Source organism: Suncus etruscus, chromosome 7, assembly GCF_024139225.1.
Source record: "Suncus etruscus isolate mSunEtr1 chromosome 7, mSunEtr1.pri.cur, whole genome shotgun sequence".
NCBI classification, from domain to species: Eukaryota; Metazoa; Chordata; class Mammalia; order Eulipotyphla; family Soricidae; genus Suncus; species Suncus etruscus.
In genome coordinates, this window is record NC_064854.1 from 44,064,866 (window position 1) to 44,090,690 (window position 25,825).

At 53.1% G+C, this 25,825-nt stretch overlaps 1 protein-coding gene across 1 annotated transcript in view; it reads right to left on the reverse strand.

Annotated features, from left to right (window-relative positions):
* Positions 1-2,129: 2,129 nt before the first annotated feature.
* Positions 2,130-25,825, reverse strand: part of ITPKB (inositol-trisphosphate 3-kinase B) — a 92,460-nt gene continuing 68,764 nt past the window's right edge. Inside the window, exons 2-7 of the mRNA XM_049776434.1 lie at positions 11,814-11,913; positions 10,783-10,996; positions 7,070-7,274; positions 5,387-5,488; positions 3,943-4,014; positions 2,130-2,697 (exon numbers count right to left, since the gene is read on the reverse strand). Of these exons, the coding sequence (XP_049632391.1) occupies positions 2,482-2,697; positions 3,943-4,014; positions 5,387-5,488; positions 7,070-7,274; positions 10,783-10,996; positions 11,814-11,913 (909 nt within the window). The 3' untranslated portion in view covers positions 2,130-2,481. The remainder of the gene's footprint in view (positions 2,698-3,942; positions 4,015-5,386; positions 5,489-7,069; positions 7,275-10,782; positions 10,997-11,813; positions 11,914-25,825) is intronic.

Genomic DNA, 25,825 nt, shown 5'->3' on the forward strand with positions numbered 1-25,825 from the left:
TTGGTTTTGAGCCACACACATGTGGCTCAGGGGTTACCCCTGGCCCTCCACACAGGAATCAGTTCTGAGCTCAATAGGACCACATGAAATGTCAAGGGTCTGAACCCAGGTCAGCCAGGTGCAAGGTAAGCACCCTACCTCTGTACTATAGCTATAGCCCCTTTAAGTTGTGTTTAACCTCCTTACAGATTAAAATATTACTCAGAAACCCCTCCTCCCTGGGGTTGTCATAGTAACAACAAAATTCTCTAGCTCGGAAAGAGATCAGCCCCCACCCCAGAGGCTCCAAGGTTTGGGGAAGAAGGAACATAGAGGCAGTCCAGTCGGATTCTGGGTGGAAGGAGCACAAGACAGCCACAGGTGTGTCAAGGGTCTTTATTAAGTAACAGGAACATCCACTGTCTTTCTGACAGGCATGGGGGGGGGGGCGCTGAGGGTGTGTGTGGGATAACAGTTCATGGTTGCTAAAGTGTTAAAAGGTGTGGGGGGGCTGAGAGCGTTTCTTCATAAAAAGGCACTAAAACAGATGAGGTTCCCATTTATTAACGCCTGTTATATACATCCGGGTCACCGGAAACAGGGACACTCCAGGTACAGTGGGTGGAAGAAAGAGCAGATTGGCATTATACCAAATACGCGGATAGAATGCCATGCAGAGAAGTAGCATAATCCAGCTATTTTTTCGTAGTGTTCTGTGCAATTTAAAAACGGACAAAATAAATATAACTTAAAACGCTTGATATGACATTGAAGGCAAGCCTTAGAGAAGCGGCCGAAGAACAAGCTTGCCAGGTCTGGAGCCCCCAAGGCTGGTGAGAGGGTGCCCAGGCACTAGACCCCAGAAAGAAATGGGCGCTGGCACTTGGAAGGGCAGGAGACCCTTTAGATTCTAGGCACTCTCTGCAGGATCCAGTTCACCCACCTCATTTGGAGGAATGGGTGGGCAAAGGAGAAGGAACTGGAGACTGTGGGAGTGAAGGTAGCTAAACCGAAAGCCCCTTAGGGCCAGAGCACTCTCCAAAGGCCACTTTGTGCGGTCCCTCCTAGAAGCATGGGAGATGAGTGAGGGGTGGGCAACAGGGCGGCCAGTTCAGGGCCCTGTGAGTTTATAGCCATGGCACGAATTTGCTCCTGTGAGCCTTCAAAGGCAGAATGAAAGTCTCGTAGTCAGTTGATAGGGGGGCCAGAACATTATTTGGGGATGGATGACACAGAGGCACAGACCCCTGGGGTCCTATTCACCACTGACCACAACTGAGGACTAAGGGGGGACCCAGAAAAGCTGGGATCCTCCCAGAATCCTCCCTGGCCCTGAAGTGAGTTAGTCCATCCAGGCATTCACTTCATGGAAGTGCCTGGAAGCTTCAAAGTAATTTCCATTTGAGGAATCTCTCCCTTAGCCAGTCTCATTTTGTGCATCCTCTGTCCCCAACAACACTCACTTCGAGGATCAGGGATGAACAGAAGCACCTGAGGGTGAGGCCACAGAGCCCTCAGACCAGGGGGTGTAGAAGGGTTTCTGGGCATCCCCCTTCACTCGTGCCCTCACATGGAGAGCTGGCCACCCTTGTCTGGCACTCGGGCCTGCCAGTGTGTTCAGGCTTTAAAACCAGTTGGCTCTGAGTTTATCATGGAAATGAGCTTATACTGGCTCTCTGGAGACAGTTGAGTACTTCCACCATAACTCCCAGCCCCCGTCTCATGCCTGGGACTTAGGCTTGCATCCAGGTGCCAGGGCCAGATTACTGGTCCTTGTAGTCACATGACTGTCAAGGTAGGAAGAAAACACAGTTTTGTCTTTTGTTTGGGGGGGGGGTGAAGCTGGATCCTGAGAAGGGAGAGGAGAGGGGCCTCCTCAGGCTCTCTTCTCCCCTGGTACAGGGGGACGAGAGGTGGATTCTGGGAGCAGAGGGTGACCCATGTTCCTGGAATTCATGGCTTTCACCAAGAGGGAAAGTGGTCCTAACCCCCGACCCCTGCCAGCTAAGAGCTCGGCCATATGGGCCGATGGTCCTCCTGGCTTCCAAGTCAGAGTCTCCACAGCTTCCACTAAGGATGCTTCAAGCAGCGGGGCTGGGAGGGGTGACATTCCATCTGGAACCTATAGGCTCCATAATCCCACAGGCTGAAGTGAACTTGGCCACCAGGTGGCAGCAGGCCCCCATAACTGGCCTGCTCAGAGGCTGGGCTTGGAGATTAGGTTCTTCCCAGGGCCACCACCCTTCTTCCACATGGGAACACCAGTGACCCCACTAAAAGCATCCTAGGGGCTTGGAGGTGTCTCTTCTGGGAGAGGATCCTATTTACAAAAAGCAGTGGCAGCCCCCGCACCCGGAAAGTGACCAGAGCCATTTCGTGTCCTGTAGTGCAGCTCGGGAGGGCAGGCTCTGGGGCCAGCAAGGGGGAGAACTGAGGAAGAGAAACAAAGGAAGTTGGGATGGGGTGGGAAGGAGGCTGGGGGTGCACAGGGTCGCCTCGGCCTCAGGTGGGCACGGTCCCTGTGCACATTTCTGCCAGAATGCTGATGAGGTTGTCCAGGCCCGACAGATAGCCATCCTCCCGGTTCCCCTCCTGCCAGGCCACATCGTGCTGCAGGGTCTGGCCCTCAGGCAGGGGTGTGGTTTTCCCAAAGTCGATCATCCACACCTTGGCCTGCTCCTTCTTGTCGTGGATGAAGAGGAGCGAGCTGCCGATGACCTGCAGGGACAAAAGGGGACCTGAGTGGGGGGATGATAGAGCACCCAAGAAAGGGTGCTTGAGGAAAACCCAACCTTCCCCCCAGAAGTAGTGACTCTGATGCTCATTCTCATCAGGGCAGCAGGCCTGGCAAAGGGGGTAGGGGGTTCCAGGAGGATCCTCTCACTAAGCCTCTAGTTTCTGAGGGGCACTTCAGTAAGAGCAAATTTCTAGGGAATGATAAAAAGGTGCTGGAAGAGAGGCCAGAGCCATGAGGCTAAGTCAGGGCCTGAGTCGGCAGCAAAGGCCTATGGCCAATACAGGACCTATATTTGCTCTGTGAGCCTGGAACCTTCCAAGCTGGGTGGGTGGCCAGGAGGGCCCTGTCCAGCAGGGAAACAGGCACCTGGAGAAAAGGTGGCTCTGACATTCTGAGGCCACATCTGACAGTGCTCAGTAGACTATGTGGTTCCAGGGACCAAGCCTAGGGATCTCATAAGTAAAGCCTATGCTCAACCTTCTAAGCCACTTCCTGGCCCCTGCACACACTTCATTTCTTGTTGGGGGCACAGTCAGCGACAACTCCTGTTTGTACATTCAGGAGTTTCTTTTGGCAATGCTAGGGATGGAACCAAAGTCAACTGTGTTCAAGGTACTGTATTATCTCTCTCCAGTCCCTGCAAACAACTTCCGAACCAGCTGAGAATCAAGCAGCCTCAGGAGAATGAGGGTCCCAGGGGTTGCCTTGTTTAGTGGGCAGATACACCCCAAGGAAATGTGAATCTGGGAGGTGCCGTGAGGGGCTTCCTTCTGCAGCTCAGAAAGCTTCTGTCTTAAGACTGAGCACTGGGACAGATTCTGACACAGCCTCCAGGAATGGCCAAATCCTGGGGATGGAAAAGCAGCCAGCAGATCTCAGGTAGGGCTAAATCTGTGGCTGGCCTGTGGCTGCTGCCACCCTATAGATACAGGGTGCTAGGGGTGGTGAGGTGGATCAGTGAGATGAGCACACATTTGGCATGCAGGAAGCCCTGATTTTTGACTCTCTGTATAATGTGGTTCCCCCGTACTTCTGGGAGTGGCCCCCGAGTACAGAGAGGATAACAGTTCCTGAGCACCTCTGAACTGCACCTCCCCCAAAAATAATCACCACTTCTGAAACAGAGCCCTTTGGCTTCTAAACAGGAAAGTGCTCACAGCTCAGGCTTCATCATGCTGAACACGAACCGCCTGGCTCCAGCCACAGGACAAAGGTCCTTCCCTCACCTCATGGCTCTTGAAAAAGGGAGAAATCTCCAGAGTGGCCCGAATATCCTTCAGCCGGTCCCGGTAGGCGATCTGGGAGCAGAAAGTCAAACAGGTTTTAGTCTGCAGGCAACAGAGCATCTCCACCCCTCACTCATGTCTGACCATGCACCCTCATCCATCCCCACATCCTCAAATAGAAACCCCAGGAACTGAGGCGGGGTGGGGGGGGGGAGGGAGAATGGGAGATCCTGGCCTCTCCTCTCTCCCCCTCTCTGCTGCTATGATGCAAGAGCCTGGAGACATCTCAGAAACTGTTCAGCTCCCTCTCTCTCCTCTCCCCTGGCTGAGGGTTGTCAGGGAGGCCAGAGGTGGAAGGTGATAATTGAAGGGTAAAAATACTAAAAGTAAACTTCAGGGACTCAAAGACCTGGAGCATAGGCTTTGTCTGCAGGACACTTGGGTTTGATCTTGTGCACCACCCTGAGAACTTCTGGTAGTTGAAGGAGAAAGACCTCATCCTCTATCCCTCCATCAGTCAACCCCATCAAGGGCTGACTTGCAACAGTAGTGACCCCCAAGCATAGCCAGGTGTGGCCCCAAAAACCAAACCAAACCAAAACAAAACACTTTCAGGCCACTGACTTTTGAAGAAAGGAGAGTGAGAGAAGTGTCATTTCAGCAGTGTCCTCTCCCCAGAGTCCTTCACACCAAGGACTGTGGTGGGGTTGGCCTGCTAGAGCCCCACAATAAATCCGCTTGTCCTTGAGGCTCAGGGATCAGGAAGAAGCGAGGGTTCCAGTGATCAGAGAAAAGGCTGCTCAGCAGTGTGTGGTGTAGACATGGGCTTCTTGCAGGGTCTTATAGGGACCTGGGGCCCAATGGCCAGGCCTGGCTCAGGCTGTCATGAAGTACTATGGCCTTGGGGTGCTGTGGCTCAACACACCTGATGCTGGGAGGATGTTGATGGGGGTGTACAGAATATCCAAATTAGCTTCAAGTCCACATTGGCAGCCTGCTCGTCAGGGGGACATGACATCCCTGGACTCCTGAGCAGAGGCCAAGCAGGTCTTGAAGAGCCCCGGACCCATGTAATTCCCAATTCTGTCCTTTTCTCCCCTACCTCTCAATTTTCCTGCCCCTCTCTTGTATCGTCCCGACCCTCCCATGCACCTGCCTGCCCTTCCCCTGCCCCTCTCCTAACCCTTCCCTCCCTTATCCACCACTGCACCCTTTCTGAGACCCATCTGTTCTGAGGCAACAAGTAACCTCCCCTCCCCAGAGAGACCAGCAGGTCGCTCTTTTATGGGGACAGGAGGGGAAACTTGGGGAGCTGATCCAGGGCTCCCTCATCTCTGTTCACCTGCCAACCACACAGTCCCTCTTCACTGGCCCGGCAGGAGGTGGGTTTCCTGCATCTCCTGCCCTGTGACCCTGAGCATGGTCAGGCTCTGGGGAGACTCACCAAAATATTCGGGTTCCCTTGTGTGAACTCCCAGAAGGCCTCTGTGACCTGCTCCCTCGTTTTGGTTTTCTTGAAGTCGCGATTCACGGAGCCATCTTCTTTCTGAGGTGGAAGACCCCCCCACCCAGGAGGTCAGCGAGGGCTGACAGATGACAGAGCTGAACAAGTGGATGTGGAGGGGGGGGTGAAGAATTAGGAAAGGCTGGTGATGGGGCTGCTCTAGCTGAATAGCAGGGGCTAAGGGCATGGGCACCCCTGGAAGCAAGGGCCCTAGATGCTCACTGTCAGTGGCAGAAGAGAGGCCCCACCCTGAATCCAGTCCAGTTCTGCCAGTTTGGAAGCTGAGAGTGTCTGTTGTCACTCTGCAGTGTGCCCAGGGCCAGTAGCTCTGTCCCACTGGGTCCTACAGGGAAGTAGGTTCTGGGGCAGCAGAGGGTCTAGTCTCCCCAGATTTGCTGCTTATCAACCAAGAGTGAGGCGGATGCCAAGAACCCCAGACTTGGTGAGTGCCACCACCAGGCTGGAGACTACCTGCCCTCACCACCAAGTACCACCCAGAGTGATCCCTGAGCTGGGAGTAGTTCTTGAGCTGTCAGATATGGACCAAATACCAAAAAGAAAGAAAGAAAAAGGTGGAGGGCCCTGGCTGAGGGACTAGCCCAAGGGACAGGAAAGAGATAAAGAGGCTGCAGGAGGCATGTCTGCAGGCATCTCTGGGATCAAGAGCTGGTGCTAAGAGCCTGGGGACGCTCCTGCTGGTGGTCCTCAGCCCCAGGAGATTGGCTGTGGACAGAGATCCCAACATACAGCCTTCAATGCCAGGTGGATTGAGCCACAGGGCGAGGGTGCCAGATTCCCCACCCAGCTGAGAACTGTCATGGAGAAGAGTGACAGGTGGAACAGAAGATGGGGGGGGGGGGCAGCTGTGTGCCCAAATAAGGGGAAACTTGTCCTTCTGAGCCACTCCCTATGCCTCCAGCTGTTGTCAACAACCTACATGTCACCTCAGTACCACCTGCAGGGGCTGGAGCTGTTTGCAGCCTGCTGGAGTGTCAGGGCACCTAACGGCAGGATTGCCTGGGGTAGGGGTACCACAGAACACCTTAGCTACGTGGAAAGTATGTATCTCAGCCAGACAGCAGGAGAAAGGAAGAGCAGCCTCAAGAGGCTTGGAAGCACTTGGAAGAGGCTTGGAAGAGGACACTTGGAAGCAAGGAGAAGGACATGGTGGCCTGTGGTTATATCCTCGGCCCCCATACCATCCTCTAAGCACAGAGCCAGGAATGAGCCCTGACCACCGATGGGTGTCACCCCACAGCCCACCACCCAAACAGAATGTGGGGGTCTGGAAGTTGGGATGCAGGGTGTTGCCATGGTTTGGGATGAGGGGATGCTGCCCAGTCCTGCCTGTCCAGCCATGACCTGATATCCAAGGCAGAGGTTCCCTCCATCTCACTGCCTAGCAGACTCACTGATACAAAGATCCGAAATCTGACCCACAGAACTGCCAGAGCTTTTGATGCAGCCAGACCCCTGACAGAAAGGCTGGCTCATCTCCAATGTCTGTCCTGGGCCAACTGCCCACACCCTGGGCCTGTACGAGGAGGCAGTGGGCTGCCCCCGAAGGCCATGAGAAGTCAGAACTAGAGGCAGCAGCTAGTGGAGTCCTCTGGCCCAATTCACCTTGATGCCCTCGATCCTGAAGCCCAGGGTGGCCGTGGAGCTGATGGTCTCTCTCCACTGCATGTACCGAGGCTTAGTCACAGCCCGCTGCGCTTTTTCTTCCTCAGTCGGGGCCTCAGGGTCCACCTCGACCATCTTCTGGTACATGTCTTTCCGGAGGCTGGGCTTCTTCCGGGCCTTGGTGAGCTCCTCCTCCAGGTAAGTCCTGTGGGATGTGAGGGCCTGTGAGCTGAGGCCAAGCTCAACTGAGCCCAGGTACACGCCCCTGGCTGGGAGGGGCTAGGGGGACTGGGTGGGCTGGTTCTTGATGGCAGAGTACAGAGGCGTCCTGGCTGGGGGGGATCAGTTTCCTGCAAGACCACTAATAAGATCTAAGGAGCCTTTCACAAGGCCCCAGTGGGCCAGCTGGCCAGTGACTGAGCTTATCCTGTGGGGAGCTGGGCCCACTCAGGGCCCCACAGAAGCCCGTTTGGATGTGGAGACCCTTCCCCAAAGTGAGAGTTGTGTGTGTGTGTGTGTGTGTGTGTGTGTGTGTGTGTAAACCCTTCCCCAAAGTGAGAGTTTCGTGTGTGTGTGTGTGTGTGTGTGTGTGTGTGTGTAAACCCTTCCCCAAAGTGAGAGTTTCGTGTGTGTGTGTGTGTGTGTGTGTGTGTGTGTGTGTGTGTGTGTTGGTATCTTTCACAGGAGACCTGTCAACCGACTCATGCCCCAGGACTCCGGCTAGCCCAAACGAGTTCAGGAAACATGCCCAGCAGACTGAGGCGCCACCATCTGCACAAGCAGGCTAGACCCATGAGTAGAAATGCTCCGGTCCACCAGAAAGCAGTGGGGGCTGCTGGAAAGTATGGGGACAGCTCCAGTCCACACCTCGGGTTGTCCTTTATGGCCCCCAAGATGTCCATCTGAGAGGGTGGACACCCTGAAGCACATGCCCCCACATGCCTTAACACTCCTCCCCCACACGATCAGCTGCTGCCCGTGACTGGGCCAGGCACAGATGTCCGGAGCGCCCGTTGCAGGAGAGGAAGTGTCCCGTGGCCGTGTGGGTGGCCTGCTGACAACACCCCAGCCCACACACCCCTGTACTGGGGCCTGACTCTCCATTTCTCACCAAATTTTCTCCAAGCTGCTGTTTAGGACATTTAAGAAAGATGGGTTTTCAGAAACGCCACAGGGAAAGACGCTCTTTGGGTGAGAATTCAGGGAGGTTTGTGTAGGAGACCCTGAGATGCGAAGGAGACCAGAGGGAGGAAGCACCAGCCCTAAGTTACAGTCTTCAAGTTCAGACAAGTACATGTGTGCATGGACATATATTCACTGCTATGCAGGCAGAGCCAGGCCGGTGACAAGTGCACGACTGTGCTGCAAGGCAGGAAAGGAGGCGCGTTAGCCATGTGTGCATCTCTGTGCATGTGTCCATGTCTGTACACCTATATGTGCGGTCTATGTGTGGGTCCTGTGTGCAGCAGTGTGTTCACATGTGCACCGTGTACAAATATGCATGCATATGCGTGCATCTGTGTGTGTCTGTACGTTGCTGGGGAGGTTCCCAAGTGCACTACGGACCCTGCAGTGAGTGGGAGGCTGAACTTCTGCAAAGAGCTCTTGGAGCTCCTCAAACAGGAAGCAGGTCTTGATGTCTGGTCCCTTTCTCCAGATGACCTACAGCCCACTCCTGTCAGAGCTGGTGGGCCCTGGGGAGGAGAGCTGTGCAGTGGTGCTCAGGTCACCAGCTGGATGGTGGGGTCACAGGTCACACAGCACTCTGTCCCTGTCCTGAGGATGTTACCCACTGTCCTGAACAGAGAGCAAAGTTTGAAGGGTACCAGGCACCTGCAGCCCAGGAAGGGGGGCACCTCTCAGGATGATAATAGGAGACACACCAAGTCATTCAGTCACCCAGCTTCCACAAGGGTAGTGGAGGTGGAGGCAGTCCTGACATACATAGGAAGCTACTCTGTCTTCCACCTCTTCTCCCCCTCTCAACTCCTAGTGTGGACATGCAGACAATAGAAGGAGCTGGGTCCCAGAGAGTCTCATTTAAGATATTCCAGGTGCCTACATCACCTCTTCTAAGGCTCCACACACCTCCTACCACTAGGACAGTGTCCACTGATCAGACCCAGGAGCTGCATCTGTACTGGCCCCAGACTCTGGGATGGCAAGCAGGAGCTATGTTAGGTGCACAGCAGCGACCCTTCAGTGGTTTTCAGGGATACTGGTATGGGACCCTGCTCATCCTGCTCCTTGCACCTCAGGCTGTGTTGGGATAGGGTTCAGGATCATTCTAGATCTTTTCCAGGGTGTAGTGGGACTGCAAGGTGCAAGGTTTAGGGGATCAGGCAGACTTGTGGGAAGCCATGAGACTCCAGCAGCCTTTTAAGGAACAGACAAGCCCAACAGCCCACACAGTCCAGACTGCAGTTTCAGTCTGATGTCCTTTGGGCGATCAGTCATTTGTTCCTACTGCAATCCAACCTGCCCAGCTGCAGGTGAGTCTGAAAAGGTCAAGGGGTAAGGAAGAGCCACCCCTTTCTGAGAGGCAGATCCCAGCACACTTCCAGAAGAGCCTTTGGGGACACAAAAAAGATGCTGGAGGAGTTTGGCCCAGGGGAGGTCAGAGGGACATTTGTCTGTCTCTATGGTCAGGGCTGGGAGGGCCATGGAGGGAGAGAGAAAGAAAGGGTGGTTGAGAGCCGTGCGAAAGCCAAAGCTTCCATCCAGCCTGAGGCAGGTGGTCAGCTGCTTCACTAGGCATCTCTAAAGGGCAAACCCAGAGGAAAGGAAACTGACTGACCACTTCTTTCCTGCCCCACCCCTTCACGCAAGCATGCATGTGCATAGACACAAGCTCACACGCACATGCCAACTGCACAAACACATAAATACACATCCATACACATATGCAGACACGCCTTCATACCTTTACACATATTCCCATAAACACATACACACACAGAAATACATATATTCACAAACACATGGGCACACACAAATAAACACATGTACGCATTCAGACACACATGCGCAAAAATTCAGAGCTGTTTCTTGAGTTTGGTCTTCTTGGAGAGCTGCATAGAGCTGTTTGTTGTCTATGGGTCCACGGGGCTTCTTCTGAGGGGCACACCGTGTCCCACACCAGGGGCAAGAGCCTCAGGACACCCCACTGAAGTGCAGAGGACAGAGCCATATGCTCTTTCAGGGCTTGACTGGCTCTAGTCAGTGCAGATAGAGAAACTTGAAACCCAAAGAGGGCTCTGGGCAGTTGGCTCTCGGGCCCCTGCTCCCCACCTGTGGACCAGACATTGGGGACCCCGGAGAACCCTACACCTGCCAGGTTCCTCCAGCCCCATGGTGCCAAGCTGGGCTGGCACTCAGGTTTCTGCTACTCCTGGTCTGGCTGGTGCATGGCTTTATCTTTCAAAGCAGCAGCTCAGCAAAGGGCCCGCTCAGCTGTCAGAGGAGACCAGTCTGCCCAACTACCCTCAGTAGCATATGTGAGCCCCAAGCGGTCTCAGCCCTTCCCCAGGGAAAGATAGAAGCATAAAGATAAGGAAGGGACTAGCCAGGGCACAGCCAGGGACACTATTCCCTCTGCACCAGGGCAAGACAACCAGGAGGGAGTGGGCTCTGGGGAGTCCTTGCACACCGCTTGGTACAGCCCAGAACTCAAGGCCAGGCTTGGCACAAGGGTGTGTGCTGAGCCACCTCACCTTACACCCATCTTGCAGTCCATCACACACGGTGAGTCGAAGTCAGCCAGTAGATCGTCCATCTGGTTATAGCGCTCGCCGTCCTTGACCACATCCCCATGGTAGGCGGGCACGTAGGGCCGCAGCACATCGGCCATTAGCTGGTCCAAGCAGCGCTGCTCCGATTCACAGTGCTTCTTCAGGATCCTGCCATTGGCAGCTGCCTTGAAGCTCCCTGCCGGCAAAGTGAGGGGGGATGGCTCTAGGTCCCTGGTGGTCAGCAGAGGGATCTCCCTGCTCTGCTCCACCACCCAGGTGGTATCCCGTGCCCAGGATACTGCCTACCCCCCACTTGCAGACCAAGCAAGTGGTCTTTAGGGGAATGGGACTGGTTCCCCTGCTCCCTGGATCCATTAGTATTTGCCACAGCAAGTGGGGGGGGGGCAAGGGAGAGGAGGACTTTCTCACCCTCCACTAGAAGGCTTCCAGTAACCTGGGAGTGAGTCTTGGACCACCCACTACTAATGCCCATTCTGCTTCTTGGGCCATAAAGGAGGTTTCAGCAAAAAAGCAGCCCTGAGCAATCAGGCCAGGAGACTGATGAGGGCTGAGAGATCCACAACAGGACCCACTCTGGTGGGGGCTACCTCTTTAAAGCCACACCCTCAGCGATGGCATTTAGGGAAGGGGCCTGGATGTCATGAAGGGAACGGACACATCATGTCCTAGTTGGCCTGAGTGTGGAAGCCGCATTCAGGGGTGCCACGGTCATGCCCCTTCCAACCCAGACCAATCACCCCAAGGGGCACATGGGCACTGTGGCTCTAGGACTCCTACTCTAAAGGGGCCTCCCAACTTTGCCACAAACAGGAAGCTGGATCCCGATAGGGTCCACCCCCACGCTCCTGGGGCCAGGAACATAGGCTCAGCAGTGACCAAGGGCAGCAACTATGGGTGCAACTGCCTCTTAGATCTCAAGCAAGAACCTGTGCAGTCCCCACCCATGTGTCCCCCCAAGAGTCCAGCTCCCGTGGGAGGGACAGTGTGGCTACCTGCATGTCCTGCCAACTGGATCCAGGGGTACTTCTTCTTGAAGGACATGACAAAAGGAGACCAGTGCACCATGTTCTTTATTTTCCTCCATGATTTGCTCTAAAGACAAGCCAAGAAAAAGGAGTGTCAAAAAGAACTGTTCTTTTCCTGGCCCCAGGAAAGGCATCAGGGCTTCCCAGCCAGGCATCAGGGGGTGGGCAGGACCTCTGGGTGGGTCTCTGTCATGTGGTCATGTGGTCACAGGCACACCAAGGGACCCTACTCAGCTCCTAAAGAGCTACACACAATACACAGACCCAGGGTGTTCCTGACCCAGGGCTGAGCCCATCCTCTGCTGCTTCCCTGGCAGGAAATGACTCCCACATTGCTCTTTTGTGAGTCCCTCTCAGTCTCAGTTTCCCCATGTGTTTGGAGAGAGACAACTGGTCCACCAAGCAACCTGGACAGACAGATGTTCCAGGACTCTGGGAAAAGACTCAACAGACACATCAGCAGAAACGGATTCTCGGAAAAACACTGGAGGCCAGTTCTCACCATGGGGCTGTGCCAGGACCAATGACTGAGTGAGGAGAGGCAGAGGAGACAACATCATGAGAAAAATAAAGACAGGAGTGTGCTGGGAACAGAGGCTAGAATTGGGGTGTTAAGCATCCAGCATCCAGCATCCAGTGTGGGAATGGGAGCAGGAAGCAGACAAGGCCTGCCCTGAGCTGGGCCAAACCAGGACAAGGCACCAGGAGTGGGGTTCAGGTGAAACAGGCGACCTCCTGGCTTATCAACCTTGAGGCAGCACCTATGGAGTCTTATTTTCCCATCTGTAAAATGGGGAAAGCACAGGATGCCTGGTCCCCAGAGTATGAAGCTATCGTGGACAAAGAGATGTTTGTCTCAGCTATCTTTGCTAAGAGGGAAGGATACCCCAGAAGCCGTAAATCTGTAGCTGTGCAGAGGTGCTGCCCAATGCACTGAGAAAACCAGATCCCAGAACAGAAACTGGGTCAGACCAGCTCAGAAGTCCGTAAGACATTGGCACAGGAGACCTCAGGCTACAGACGAGGGGGTGAACAGAAGTAGGTATATCTGGGTAGATCTAGGTGGTAATCCCTCTCATCTAAGAGCCCCTGCCCACCCCTCCATCGTGGCACTCCGTGTGTGGAAAAGCTTTTATTCCACACAGAAAGGAAAAAGTGCTGGCCTGCCTGGTGGAAGGTGGAACACTGCATGTGTGGGCAAGCTCCCCGGACATCCCCACCCTGGGCTGGCAGCAGTTCATGGGGTTCCCCGAGGGTTTTAAATAACAGCACCCGGGCAGCACCTGGTGCTGCTGCCAAGTGTGAAACAGAGCCCTGGAAAGGCCACTGCAGAGCGCCCATTGCAGTGCACCAGCCCATGGGAGGACCGGGAGGAAAGGCACAAGAGATGGTGTTACCCTTACCAGGATGGGACGCAAACCTTCCAGGGCATTGCCACAACCTCTGCCAAGGCCTTGGTCTGAGAACCTCAGGGTTCCCCTCCTCTGAGAGGCAGAGACCCTCCAGGGGACCTGCCCACTCTCCACTCCAAGGCTCCCAGTAGCCTGTTACTGGCCTGAAATCTGATCCCATTCCCAGGGGAGGGCAGAAGCAGCCTGATAGCTTCTCTGCCCTGAGCTTCACAGGAGCATGGTCCCTCAGGAGCTACACTCAACTCTCAGTCCTGGTCCTACATCACTGCCCCAGGCATGGGGACATCTGCACACTCGCCCCTTTCTGCTTGATGGGTCTAGGCAGGTTGTCTGGACTGTAGGATCCTCACAGGCAAACTGGAGGAGCTGACTGCTGACTTGGCAAGTTCCACTCTGCGACAGGGCTGGGTGGAATGGGGACACATACTGAGTGTTCACCATAAATCTGTAGGTCTGGAACAAGCCAATCTAATGGGGATGCTGGGAATTCACCCTAAGTCTATAAATCTGGGGACCAGCCAACCTAATGGGGACAACGGGACATTCACCACAAATAGGATGAATTTTACTCATGGGCTTGCCAGTGCTCATGACTGATCATTTAGGGCCTCTTGGTGCAACAGGCACCCACCTGGTTTGTAAGGCCTCATTTCTGACCACTGGAAATTAAATTGCTCCCCTCAGACATTCCGCTTTCCCCTGCCAGGAAGCGTAGCTCACACTGAGATGAGCCACCACATGGCCAAGTGCCCGGCCTAGGGTGGGAAGCACCTTCCAGCCCTGAAAAGGCAGATGAGGAGACAGGGCAGGACAGGAAGTCACCGGGACTTCCTGGACAGTCAAGCTGGTGGGGGTGGGGTGGGGAGGAGAGAGAAAGTCAAACAGAAGAGCTCAGAGCCCCATCATCAGCCAGCAAGTCTCAGAACACTCCCTTCCTCAGTCCCCCAAGTCCCATGAGACCACCTCACACACTTCCAGGCTTTGGCTGGATACTGCATGCAGGGCATTCTGGGGAGCAGTAGAAGGAAAGGAGAGTGAGAAGTGGTCCAGAGACAGTGGTGGGATGGGGGTAAGCCAGGGGCCCAGAGATGGGCCCAAAGATGGGGCTTTCTTAGCCTGCTTAAGCTGAGAGAGTTCCTCCCCCTGGCTCCAGGGTTTATCTACCTATTCCAAGACCCCTCCCAGGAATGGGCGGGGTTTTGCAGGTAAGGTTACACCTAATATCTGGTTCCCAAGACCCCTCCCAGAAATGGGTGGGTCTCAGGTAGCTACACCTAGATCCAGGGTCTCAGATAGGTACACTACATTTCCCCCCTTTCTGAAATATAAAGACCCTTTTGTAATTTTGACTCCACCTTTAGCCAAAGGTGGGTTAATATTTTCATAAGATTGGCAGCATCGTCCCAGATGGTCATATCCCGAAGTTCAGTAAACTCAATTTTTAGGGTGTGGCAGTTTGTCCCAGTGTTTTCTGGCTGCCTGGAGACATGCAGGAGACCCCAAGAACCAGACCAGTTTAGAAGGAAAAGGTCAAGAAAAAGTTGAATGTGGGTATAGCACTAAGCGGGAAGACGAGGCTGACACTAGGGAGCGCCTGACCCCACATCCCAACCTCTTCCAGCACAGTGGCGGCAGGGGGAGATTCAGTTTTCAGAGTTTCAGGGCTATGAATTGGGGGGAGGACCTCCCCTGTACCCCCTAACCTGCCTTCCTCTTCTCCCAAGGGCTTCTGGCCTCCCGACAGTTCGGCATCAGCTCCCTGCAGCCACCCCCATGTGGGGCCAACTCCTGTTCTCAGCTCAGCACGGGGCGCCCGGCATGGGGTCTGGAGGACTCAGAACAGCCGTGCACTGGGCAGCTGAGCCCCAGAGGAGGCGTGCAGGTCTGGTGTTTATCTGGAACAGATTCCAAGGCTCTCGTGATGCTAATGGCTCCTGGGCAAATGCCACCCCTGGGTGGTTCTCAGTCTCAGGCACCCCACTGTTGCTTGCAGGGAGACTCTGCCTTCAACAAACAAAGTTTAACTGGGAGGATTTCAGAGCTAGCCTTTGTCTGCAGGGAAGAGTAGGGAGGAAGGGGGAGAGAGAGGGAGGGTGTGGGAGGCTGCCCCCTTCCCAATAATCCCCCTACTTCTCCACACCAACAATTTCTCAGTGTACTGGGGTGGGGTTGAGATAAACGCTACTCTGCCCTGAAGCTCCTCAGGAGGCTGGATATTCACAGGGACCCCGTCCCCTACAGGAGCCAGGATACCCTAAATTCACTGAGCACATTTGCTCTCAGGCCCTCATAAGTTTGTGGAAACTTCTGGCTCACACACCTCTTCCCTCCCATTTTCAGACCTACAAAGGGGTTAGTTTCTCCCATGGGGGGACGGTCTTCGTGAGGAAATAGAGGCACAAGACAATACAAACAGCTCATGTTTACTAGCCCGAGAGGCCTCCCTCTGCCTCAGACACCCCTACTGGGTGTTCTCCCACCCCGTGCCTGCACAGTTCCACCAACTTTAAGCTTTTAGATATCTGAAAGACCTCAGGGTCAGCCAGGCCACCCCCAGTCCAGCAGGAGCAAGACCAGACTCCAGCCAGGCCTGAGAGGGGTTGTGAGGGCCTGGAGCAGCAGAAATTTCCTGGCAGGTGCAGACTAAGCTTGGTTGTGTTGTCTCTCTCCTGTCACACAGAGACTTCTGCACTGTGCCAGAAAAGTGCTGGAGACAGTGATGCGGGCAGGACCTAAGACAAGGCACTGTGGGGTTTCCCTCTGACGTGGCCACACCGGCTGCGGCTGCTCCCTGTACTTGGAGTCATCGCGTCTCCTGCTTGTCTCCATCTGGATTCATCCAACAACTCTGCCTTCCAGAGCTCAGTAGGTGGCGGGCTGTAGGGGGCCCTATCCAGGTTGGAGGGTTGGAGGGACCCTGAGTTCTGGCATCTGTGCAATTAGCAACTGCCGGCCACCCCAGGGCAACCAGACTTGGGCACAGACAGCAGGTTGGGGATACTTACTTTGTTTTCACATGTCTATGTCTGTGTGACTGTCTGTCAGTCTGTCTGTCTATTTATTTTTAAAACCTGAAATCATTTTCTCCTTCAAGGCATGAAGGACTGGCGAGAATCCAGCTGGGCACTTTGGAGGATCACATGTTGCCAGGTGGCAGGAAGATGTGCTCCTGTGGTGAATGAGCTCGGGGGCTTCCCCTAAGCCCTCCTGGCAGTGGGTGGCTCCCTGGGCCTGGTGACTCAGGGAGTCAGAGCTCAGGTGTCTGTATCCTGGGTTGTGAGTCAGAAGAGCGATGGAGGTGCCAAAAGGAGACAGAAATGTTTCCCTCTCAGCCCTGTCTCTGAGCCAGGATTAGGCAAGGCACAGTGGAACAGCGGGGCACACCCCACTGTCTAGAGGGGGCTCAGGTTTATCCCACCTGACTGTTCTTGATTCTTTCTACCATCATTTCCATTTAAGAAAAATTTAGCACTAGACTTGCATTTTTAGTTAATTACAAAGAGACCTAGGCTTTGGGGGAGAAGGTGTTGAACTGAAGCACTTATTTAAGAAAAAAAGAATGTAGTAAAAAGCCATTTCCCCAAAAGTGGGAAGTATGGAGGTTACTCTCTTTTTATTTGATTTTAGGGCCACATCCACCAATGCTCAGGCCATGGCTCTGCTCTCAGGAGTTACTCCTGGTGGATTTGGGGAAGCATATGGCCATGCACAAGGCAAACATCCTACCTGCTGTACTATCTTCTCCAGACCTTCCTCTTTTTTTTTTTTTTTAAAGAGTAAAGGCAATGAGGGGGAAATCTCCCTGAAAAGTAAACTTGGGGGGACCGAAGAGATAGCATGGAGGTAAGGTGTTTGCCTTTCATGCAGAAGGATGGTGGTTCAAATTCCGGCATCCCATAGGGTCTCCCGAGCCTGCCAGGAGCGATTTCTGAGTGTAGAGCTAGGAGTAACCCCTGAGCGCTGCTGGATGTGACCCAAAAACAAAAACAAAAAAAGGAAACTTGGGTTAAGGAGTTGGTTGACAGGGTGGGAGCACAGGTGTGGCATGTAAGAGCTTCAGGTTTGATCCCTGGCACCAAATGGTCCCTGAGTTCTACCAAGATTGATCCTGAAAACAGAAGAAAATGGGTGTGTGGGGGCAGGCCAAGGGTGATGTATCTCTGGACCTTGTAACTCTGCAGCAATAATGCCAGAATTCTCTTCTTTGTACATATACATCCAAGGAATGAGAAGAGGCAAATAAACCATGTAGGAAATGCCCAGCATCCTGCTTACGTAGAGCTAACATCTCAGAACACTGAGACAGATCCCCTTTGGGCAAAGGATCAATCCCGTTCAGAGAAGTTGAGTAATTTACCCATGGCCACACAGCTTCCTGGTTCATGCAATTTAATTCTGAGGATTTTGTTTTATTTCAGCCATTAGGATAAGCTCAGGGTAAGGGAGCCCTCTGGTCTCTCCTTGACCTGGGGCTATCTATCTCTTTCCAGGCTGAAAAAAAAATAGCTTCACATAAACAGCAAGGGCTTTGTCTAAACTGACCTTTAAGATGGAGGAGGCCTACCCTGCCTTCCTTTCCCTTTCCTAGAACAAATCCCCAATGTACTGAAGAGGAGATGCATTCATGGAGCATAGAGCCAGGAGACACTTGTGAGGGAAGGGTCCTTTTCTGCCTCCTACCTTTGTTCTGTGCTTGTAAAAATTTGAGTGAAGTCTCTGGACTGTACATGTCTAAAATGCCTTTTTCTTCTTCCTCCTCCTCCTCCTCCTCCACCTCCTTTTCGTCTTCCTCTTCCCTTGGGTCTTTGTGAAATAGCACTTAGGGTTTCCCTAGTGATCCTCTGTTCCTGGGCCGCAGGGACAGGCAGGGGTGTTCTCAGGCAGAGCAGAGGCAGCCAACTTTGTTCATTGTACTCCACTGGCAGCAGCTCGGGGATGGCAACTGGGTGCAAGCCCAGGCAGGTAAGAGCCTCTGGCTCCTCAACTCTCCCCTGGAGCCTGGCTAGAAACAGGGTTGGACCCAAAGCAAAACACCCCTGCCAGTAGTGAGTGTTCGAGCCTAAGTGGGTGGGGAAGTGGAAGGTCTCTTAAGACCAGCACCAAGGATCGGAAAAATTAATCTGGACAATGTGGGGTGGGTGGGGGTCGGGATGAGAAGGTGGGGTGTGGGGTATAGCTCTGGCTAATGTGAGTCTGGGGGGCCGGGCGGTGGCGCTAAAGGTAAGGTGCCTGCCTTGCCTGCGCTAGCCTTGGACGGACCGCGGTTCGATCCCCCGGTGTCCCATATGGTCCCCCAAGCCAGGAGCAACTTCTGAGCACATAGCCAGGAGTAACCCCTGAGCATTACCGGGTGTGGCCCAAAAACCAAAAAAAAAAAAAAAAAAATGTGAGTCTGGATTTTACAGTGCGCTGTCTCCCAATTATCAGCAACCATGAATCCCCCTAAAAATAAATGCAAAAAACTTCATTTCTGCATTTTGAAACATCTTTCCACAGAGGACGGGTGATGTTTCTGCTCATTGCAAGGCTTTTGAGTCTCCTTTCCCCAATCTGTCTGGGATGTTCCCCCCATTGGGTGGATCCTGACAGGCTGGTCAGTAGGGAAAGCCCTCACCTGTGGGTGGGAGGCCAGAGAGAGAAGGGATCATACTGCCAATAGTGGGATAGGCAAATGCCTCTCTGGGGCAGAAGGAACAGGCTAGCCTGCTGCAGACAGGGGCTCCACCAGGCTCTGGGTTTGGAGCTAGAATGGATGTGACCCCCACACACACCTCCCCATACCCAGCTGCAGAGCCTAGAGCTAAGCCCAAGCTGATCTTCTGAGGGAGGCTTCCTCCATGGGTCACAAGCCAACTGCACATGGGGCTAAAGCCAGGCACCCCTAATGGGTCTAGGGTACAGGCAACAGCAGCCAGTCTGGCAAAACTGGGGCACGGTCCTCCTTCATGCCACCTGTCCTCCAGGTTCCCTGCCAGAGGCGGCCTCACTGGTGAGCAGGCAAGTACTGGCCCCAGGAGTGCTCCACCTTTCCACCTAACTCCCAGCCTCTTTGGGTGCCATTTCTGTCCCCATGCTGTCCTCCTACTGGTTGTGGCTTCCGCAGGTAACTCTGCCTGCAAAGTCATCCCTCTGCCCTGTATGCAGCCTCATTCTCCAGGTCTGGGCTTGCTGTGGGAATGGCAAGCTGGTTTTAGGGCAGATGCAGAACCATTCTCACACCCTCCCCAGAAACGCCACTGCATAGGGGATGGCTGCACGGCCTGAGGGTTGTGTGATTCCCATGACCTGTGCCATGCCAAGCCACAGAGAAATCCTAGAGAAGTGGAAATGTGGGAAATGGGAAGAGGCGCAGAGGGCTTTATACTGTAGGAGCCCCAGGTTCTATCCCTGGCACTTCATGGCCCCTTCTCATGAAGACCTCTGGGTGGTTCAGAAAGCCAAACCCCCCGAATAAATGAGACTGTGCCTTCCCATGCTGTCTGCCTCTAGGCTGGGTGCTGATACCAGGCAATAGATGAGGAGCCTTCACAGCCCAGATACATGGGGGTAGGCGACCCAGCTCTACCTTCATAGCCCAGGCATGGGGTGGGGGTAGGGTTCTACCAATCCCTCTCCTGGAATGGAGACTCCACCTGTGCCTGTTCAGCTTCCTCACATTCACTTGTTCTGGATTGTTCCAGGCACGTCTCCAGGGAATAGGAGGTGTTCATTGGAACTTCCTGTTCCATCTGCCAATGGTTCTCTCCATGTCTCCCACAGCTAGAGGGTGAGGAGGTGGGGGAGAGTGTCTGCTTCCAGCACACATGAAGGTTTGGAGGCCCTTCCTTTCCACTCAGGCAGGCCATGCCAGCAAATAAGGCCCTTGTACCAGGAACTCTGTAGCAGGTCCACCCTCAGCCCTCTTTCAAACTTCACAGGAACAAGTGTCAAACAAAGACAAACTGTGTGTGTGTGTGTGTGTGTGTGTGTGTGTGTGTGTGTGTGTGTGTGTGCATGCATGTTGTGTGTGTGTGTGTTGACCCAAGAATGGAGATGATCTTTCCCTTCCACCCCCAGATTAAAAAAAATTGATCAAAATATTCTCTACCAGGCCAGGCCCAGCAAATGCTCCATCTCTGGTCTCCAAGGTCAAAGCTTGGCTCCGCCTTCCTCCTCCCACCGGGATTCCAGCCTCTCCAGAACTAAAAATAATGGAGGATGAGAGAAAAGAGGGGGAGAGCAGGGAGGGAGGAAGCTGCTGCAGGCTCGGGAAGTGCTTCCATGCACTGGCCTGCTGCTGCCTCCTCCAAGCCTAGACCAGGATTGGGGGCAACAATAGGAGGAAGCAGGGAGTGGTCCTGCAGGGAAAGAGCCTGGGGTTGGGGGCAGTCCCCAGCAGCTGACTTCCTACGGGACAAAGTTTATAGGACAGAAAGGTTTGGCTTTCCTCTGGGAAAGGGAGGGCTGGGCCACCCTGGGCACACACACACACCGGCGCCTTCCCTCCCTGTCTCCTCCAGCCCTCCCCAGAGATTTCATTTTTACTTTGGTAAAATGCAAAACAACAAGGCAAGTGGCAGAGGATGGAAATTTACTGAAGGTTCTTGCTGATTTGTAGACAGTGAACACAGCTGTCCTGGGACCACCATATGCAACCCAGCCTTCTCCCAGCGGGCCACTTCCTCAGAAATCGCCTCCTCCCTGTCACCCATTTCATAGATGGAGACCTGGAGGCCCAGAGAGCTAAAACCACTCACACCTCTCCCCAGGCTGTTGTGTGAGGGGGGGCCCCTGGTGGAATATGAACAAGGGGAGTTGGAGAGGCTACACTCTGCATCCCTCAATTAAGCTGTCTCTTTTGTCATTGGTCCCTTGTCTTCCTGCAGCCAGGTTTAGATCCTGTTACCCCTGGCTGGTGGTGCTCGGCAAGCTACCAAGCACCTGAGAAGTTCACTTTGTCTCATGAACTGCAGAGAACCTTCACGGCTGAACTTAGGAGGCAGCTCTTACTCCAAGAACAGGCACCTTTGGCCCCACCTGGGATGAAGGCCCCAGGTGAGGGCTAGGATCCCCTGAAGAGCTGCAGGGTTGACCAATGCTCTATTCCCAGCGTGGCCTTCACCCCTACCCATCCAGTACAACTAGTAAAGTGCTTATACATGATTGACCCTAGATCAAGCCCTAGAATCCCATATGGTCTTCCAAACATCACCAGGAGTTTTCCCTAAGTGCTGAGCCAGGAGAATGACCCATCAGCACTGGGTGTGGTCCCCCTAAAAACAAATAGAAGCAACCTCAACCTATCCAGGAGCAAATAGCAGAGGTAATGCCCCAGATGGCAGAAAGGGGACTCCTACTTCCCAAACAATCTTAGTCCTTGCATGAAGAGATGTCTGAAGGAGCTGGGGGAAACCCCTCAACAGGTGAATTTTCCACAGGACACCCCCAGAAGCTCCTGCCTACCTCAGGGATGAAAGCTTAATCCCTTCCCCCAGGCTTGCTCACCCAGCTCAGTCCACAGTTCTCAAGCAGAAGTTTTTACCCCGGCTAGAAGATGACATTTAAAAGGCCCATAATTAGAAAGGAAGTTTTCTGCAAAATCGGGAAGGAATTGAAAATGTCATCTTCCCTCTCCCCACTCTGCTCACAACACAGCCCTGCAGAGGGAAACAGATTTATCCTGTGCCAGCAACTTCTACACCCCCTGCCTCTTCCTCAGAGCCCTCAGATGTCTTCCTGTCATGCACCAGAAGAAGCCTGGAGATGCCACTGTATAGAGGATGGGTCTAGGACCCTTCATGCCTAGCCTAGGACCTCTCATGGCCTGGCCCACTAAACACTTGGTTCCTGAGGCCCAGAACATTCAAACAAAAAGCTGCCTTTGAAATAGCTTCTGTGGATCCAGAAAGTGCTGGGAGAAGCAGGTAATGAGGTTACTCTGGTACAATATAAGTAGTAAGTAGTTCACTCACTCACTCACTCAACTTATGTCACCACTGTTTTCAAAACAAACAAAAACTCAGCATGCGCCCTTTCCCCCACTCTCTTTTACAAGTGAACAGAAAATATACCCTCCTGCCACTACAGGGAAGCTGCTCCCACCCCCTGGTTCTTTCTAGCACCCCCAGGGGGCAGTCTCAGCCACACTAATAAACAGTGCACTGGACTGACTCCAAAGCCAGATTGTTGGGAACTCCCTCCCACTTAAGGAATTTCTAACAAGGAAACTTTTCAGGAAGCGCCTGCACAGCATATGAAAAGTGGTACCAGATATTCAGCTCTATTTAGAGAACATTTCCAGGCAAGATGCGTTGGTATGATCTGCCTTTCTGATCAATGAACCCATTTGCCTGGAGCGACAGGACACTGGGCACCAGAGGATGCAGACAGGAGAGAAACAAGCAGCATTTGCTCTGCCCACCAGTGGCCAGGCCCTGCTCCAGCTCCTCTCCCAGTACCAGCCCTTCCCACTGTCTCTGTGAAGCAGTCAGGCATCTGCTCATGTGTAGGCCGCTGCAGGCACAGGCAACAGAGCTGCCCAAAAGATCCACCAGAGAACCCCAAGTCTGAGCAAACCTCTCACTCTCACAAGGCAGCTGTCCTCTGGGATATCTTGAATCAGTATGTGTGATTGCCATAAACAGTCTGACTCATTGGCAGGACAGTCCCTGCCAATGGGGGGTGCTGCTTACTTAGCACTTTCCCCCAGCGGCTCCTCCTTCTCCAGGAAACAGGGACACAGGTGGCAGGCAGTCTCCCCCTTCTGGCCTCAGAGGATCAAAGGGGAACTAATGGGTCCATCCCAGCTTGTGGACCTAACAGGGGACAGACCTGAATCTCTTTCCACTACATCTACCTGTCATTACATCAAATTCCAGCAAGGGACCCCTGCCAGTGTTAACAGGGAACCCCCCCTCACAAATGCTCTGTCCAAGGTTTGCTTGAAGCAACAATAAATTCAAGTTTATTTTTTTCTTTAATGTAGGCACCATAAATTTTGGGGGGCGAGTATGTTGTGCATACTCAACAGTGTTTAGGGCTTACTGAAGGCTCTGCACTCACGAATTACTCCTGAGGCCTCAGAGGACCACACTGGGTGCCAGGATGGAGCCCAGGTAAGCCAAATGTAAGACAAGCATCCTGTCCACTGTACTATCTCTCCAGCTCTAGACATCATAATTTATAAAGTAACTGACACTACAGTTTCAGTCATTCAATGTTCCTTCCAGCTCCAATCCCACTGTCAATATTCTCATCCTTCCACCAATGCTCTCCGGTTCACTCCCACAGCCCAATCTGTCTCCTTAACAGGCATCTCTTTTAGTTTAGTTATTGTCTTTTGGGTCTCAGGCCTCTTCACCATAGATGAGTCTAGGACTACTGCTCCTTGTCCTTATACTCCTTCCAAACCATCTCTTCTTGCTTCTTTGTCCATTTTCCTCCTGTCCCAGCATTTCCATTTCTATAATCTAGGAACAAGGGTATGTCCTCTTTCAAAGCCTTCCATTCCTTTGCTATGTTATTCTATTCACCAGATATTGGTGAGAACATCTTCTATCTGTCCTTGTCCTCCTGACTTTACTTAACATGGGATCCTCCATCTGAATTACAATGAAACACGTGAGTTCCTTCCTCGAGGCTGCATAGTATTCCAGATGGACCACAACACTTCCTCATCCACTCCTCAACTCATGGATGCAGACAGCAAGGGTTTTTCACAGAAACTATAGTGGGAGAGGGGAGGGTTTCCTATGTTGGAGATGGAGGCCACCTTGATCCTTCCTTGTCTGTGTCTGATCAACAGAAAAGCAATGCCCAAGTCTACAAAGGCCAAATGTCTGTGTTTTTGTTAGATTATTTTTAACCCAAGTAAGTAAAGTAGAACACCTGTTCATTCCAAAGAGTGGGGCATGGGGGGGGGGGAATGCCCATTTGCCTGCACACTCATAGAATCCTTCTGTTGTCTGAGACACAAATCAGAGCATCCTTAGGAACATGGAGGAAAAGAAGACGACTGAGAGCACAGCCACTTGAAAGATGGATTTGAGAACTGAGCAACGGGCATGAGGAACCTGGGAAGTTTTGGACCAAAGCAGGACAGAATCGCTGAAGGATCACAGGGTTCATATCTCAACACTGTGGGGCCTGTGTGTGCCCAATGCACACATGGGTGCCCATGTTCCTGGTGGGAGTCACAGAGGCTAGCTGGAGCGTGGGAGCCACTCTCAAGGGTGGAAAGAGCCACAGAGTGACCATAGCTCCTTCACAAGCCCAGCCCCCTGAGGTCTCTGGGGACTGGCCACATTTAGGGACTGTCACATCACTTCTAGGGAACAGGAGCAGCTGGCTGACTTGGTCTCCTTAATTTGTGTCACTATTATTAGGGCACAGCTGTCTCTGAGCGAAAGCACCAAGAGAAAACCCAACTCAAAAACATACTTTCCAATGGTTGTTATTTGATCTCAGGAAAGAAAGGGAGGCGAGACTCCCCTAAAGAATTCCAGGATTCAGGAAACCAAGAGGAAGGTTTGGAGGGAGCAAGGCAGCTGGGCCATCAGCCTCGTGCCCAGGGTCAGCTGTTTTCTCTTCATTCCACCAAACCTGGCTCTTGCCTCTTCCCGTATGGGGTAAAGATGTCCTTCCAATTAAGAGTCAGACCCAGAGCACAGTCACTCAGGGACAATAAGGCTTACTTTTCAAGACTTAGCTCTGTATAAGTAAGTGCTGATATGCTAGATTTCAGGGTCTTCAAGCTTTTTAAACAGGGGGCCAGTTCGCCATCCCTCAGACTGTTGGAGGGCCAGACTATAGTTAAAAAAAATAAGAGTAACAGTGGCCCACGAACTGTAGTTTGAGAACCCCTGCCAAGACTGAGAAGAGTTGTCGAGAGAAGGAGGGGATGAAGGAGAGAAGGAGGAGTGTGGCGCACATCCTATATATGCAGAGGCCTGGGACAAGTAGGATTAAGCAGAACAGGCAGCAAAATACCTAACAGGACAATAAATGTCTTCAATGGGTTGTATGTAGTTTGAGGACCCCTGTGCTAAAAGATGGTATTTTTCTGCAGCCTGCCATGCCAGCCTGGAATGCCTGCCTGTTTACTTGAGTAGAAAAGTGGAGACACACACAAACACACACACCACACCACACACAGATACAGACACAGACACAGACACACACACAGACACACACACAGACACACACAAAGACACACACACACACACACACACCTTTAGCCACAGCTGGATTGGCTCTGACAGGCTACCTGAGCCTTTATTGAGCAAAGCAGAATTCAGAAATGGGGTGTCTGGCACTGGGAGACTAACCAGCAGGGGGGGTCTAGTTGGAGGAGGAGCCACTCATGATGGCATCTGAGATGGGGCAGAAGGAAGCATCGTGTCCTTTGGGCAGGAGCCTCCATCCAAAATGGTCATGAAGGGCCAGAGGAACAGTACAGCAGGTAGCAGGTCAACCCTGTTTTGATCACCCAAGTTCATTGAGCACAAAGCCTAAAGTAAGCCCTAAGTACCACAGGGTGTGGCCCCCCCAAACAAATACACAAAGTGCACACAAAAAATTGTTAACAGG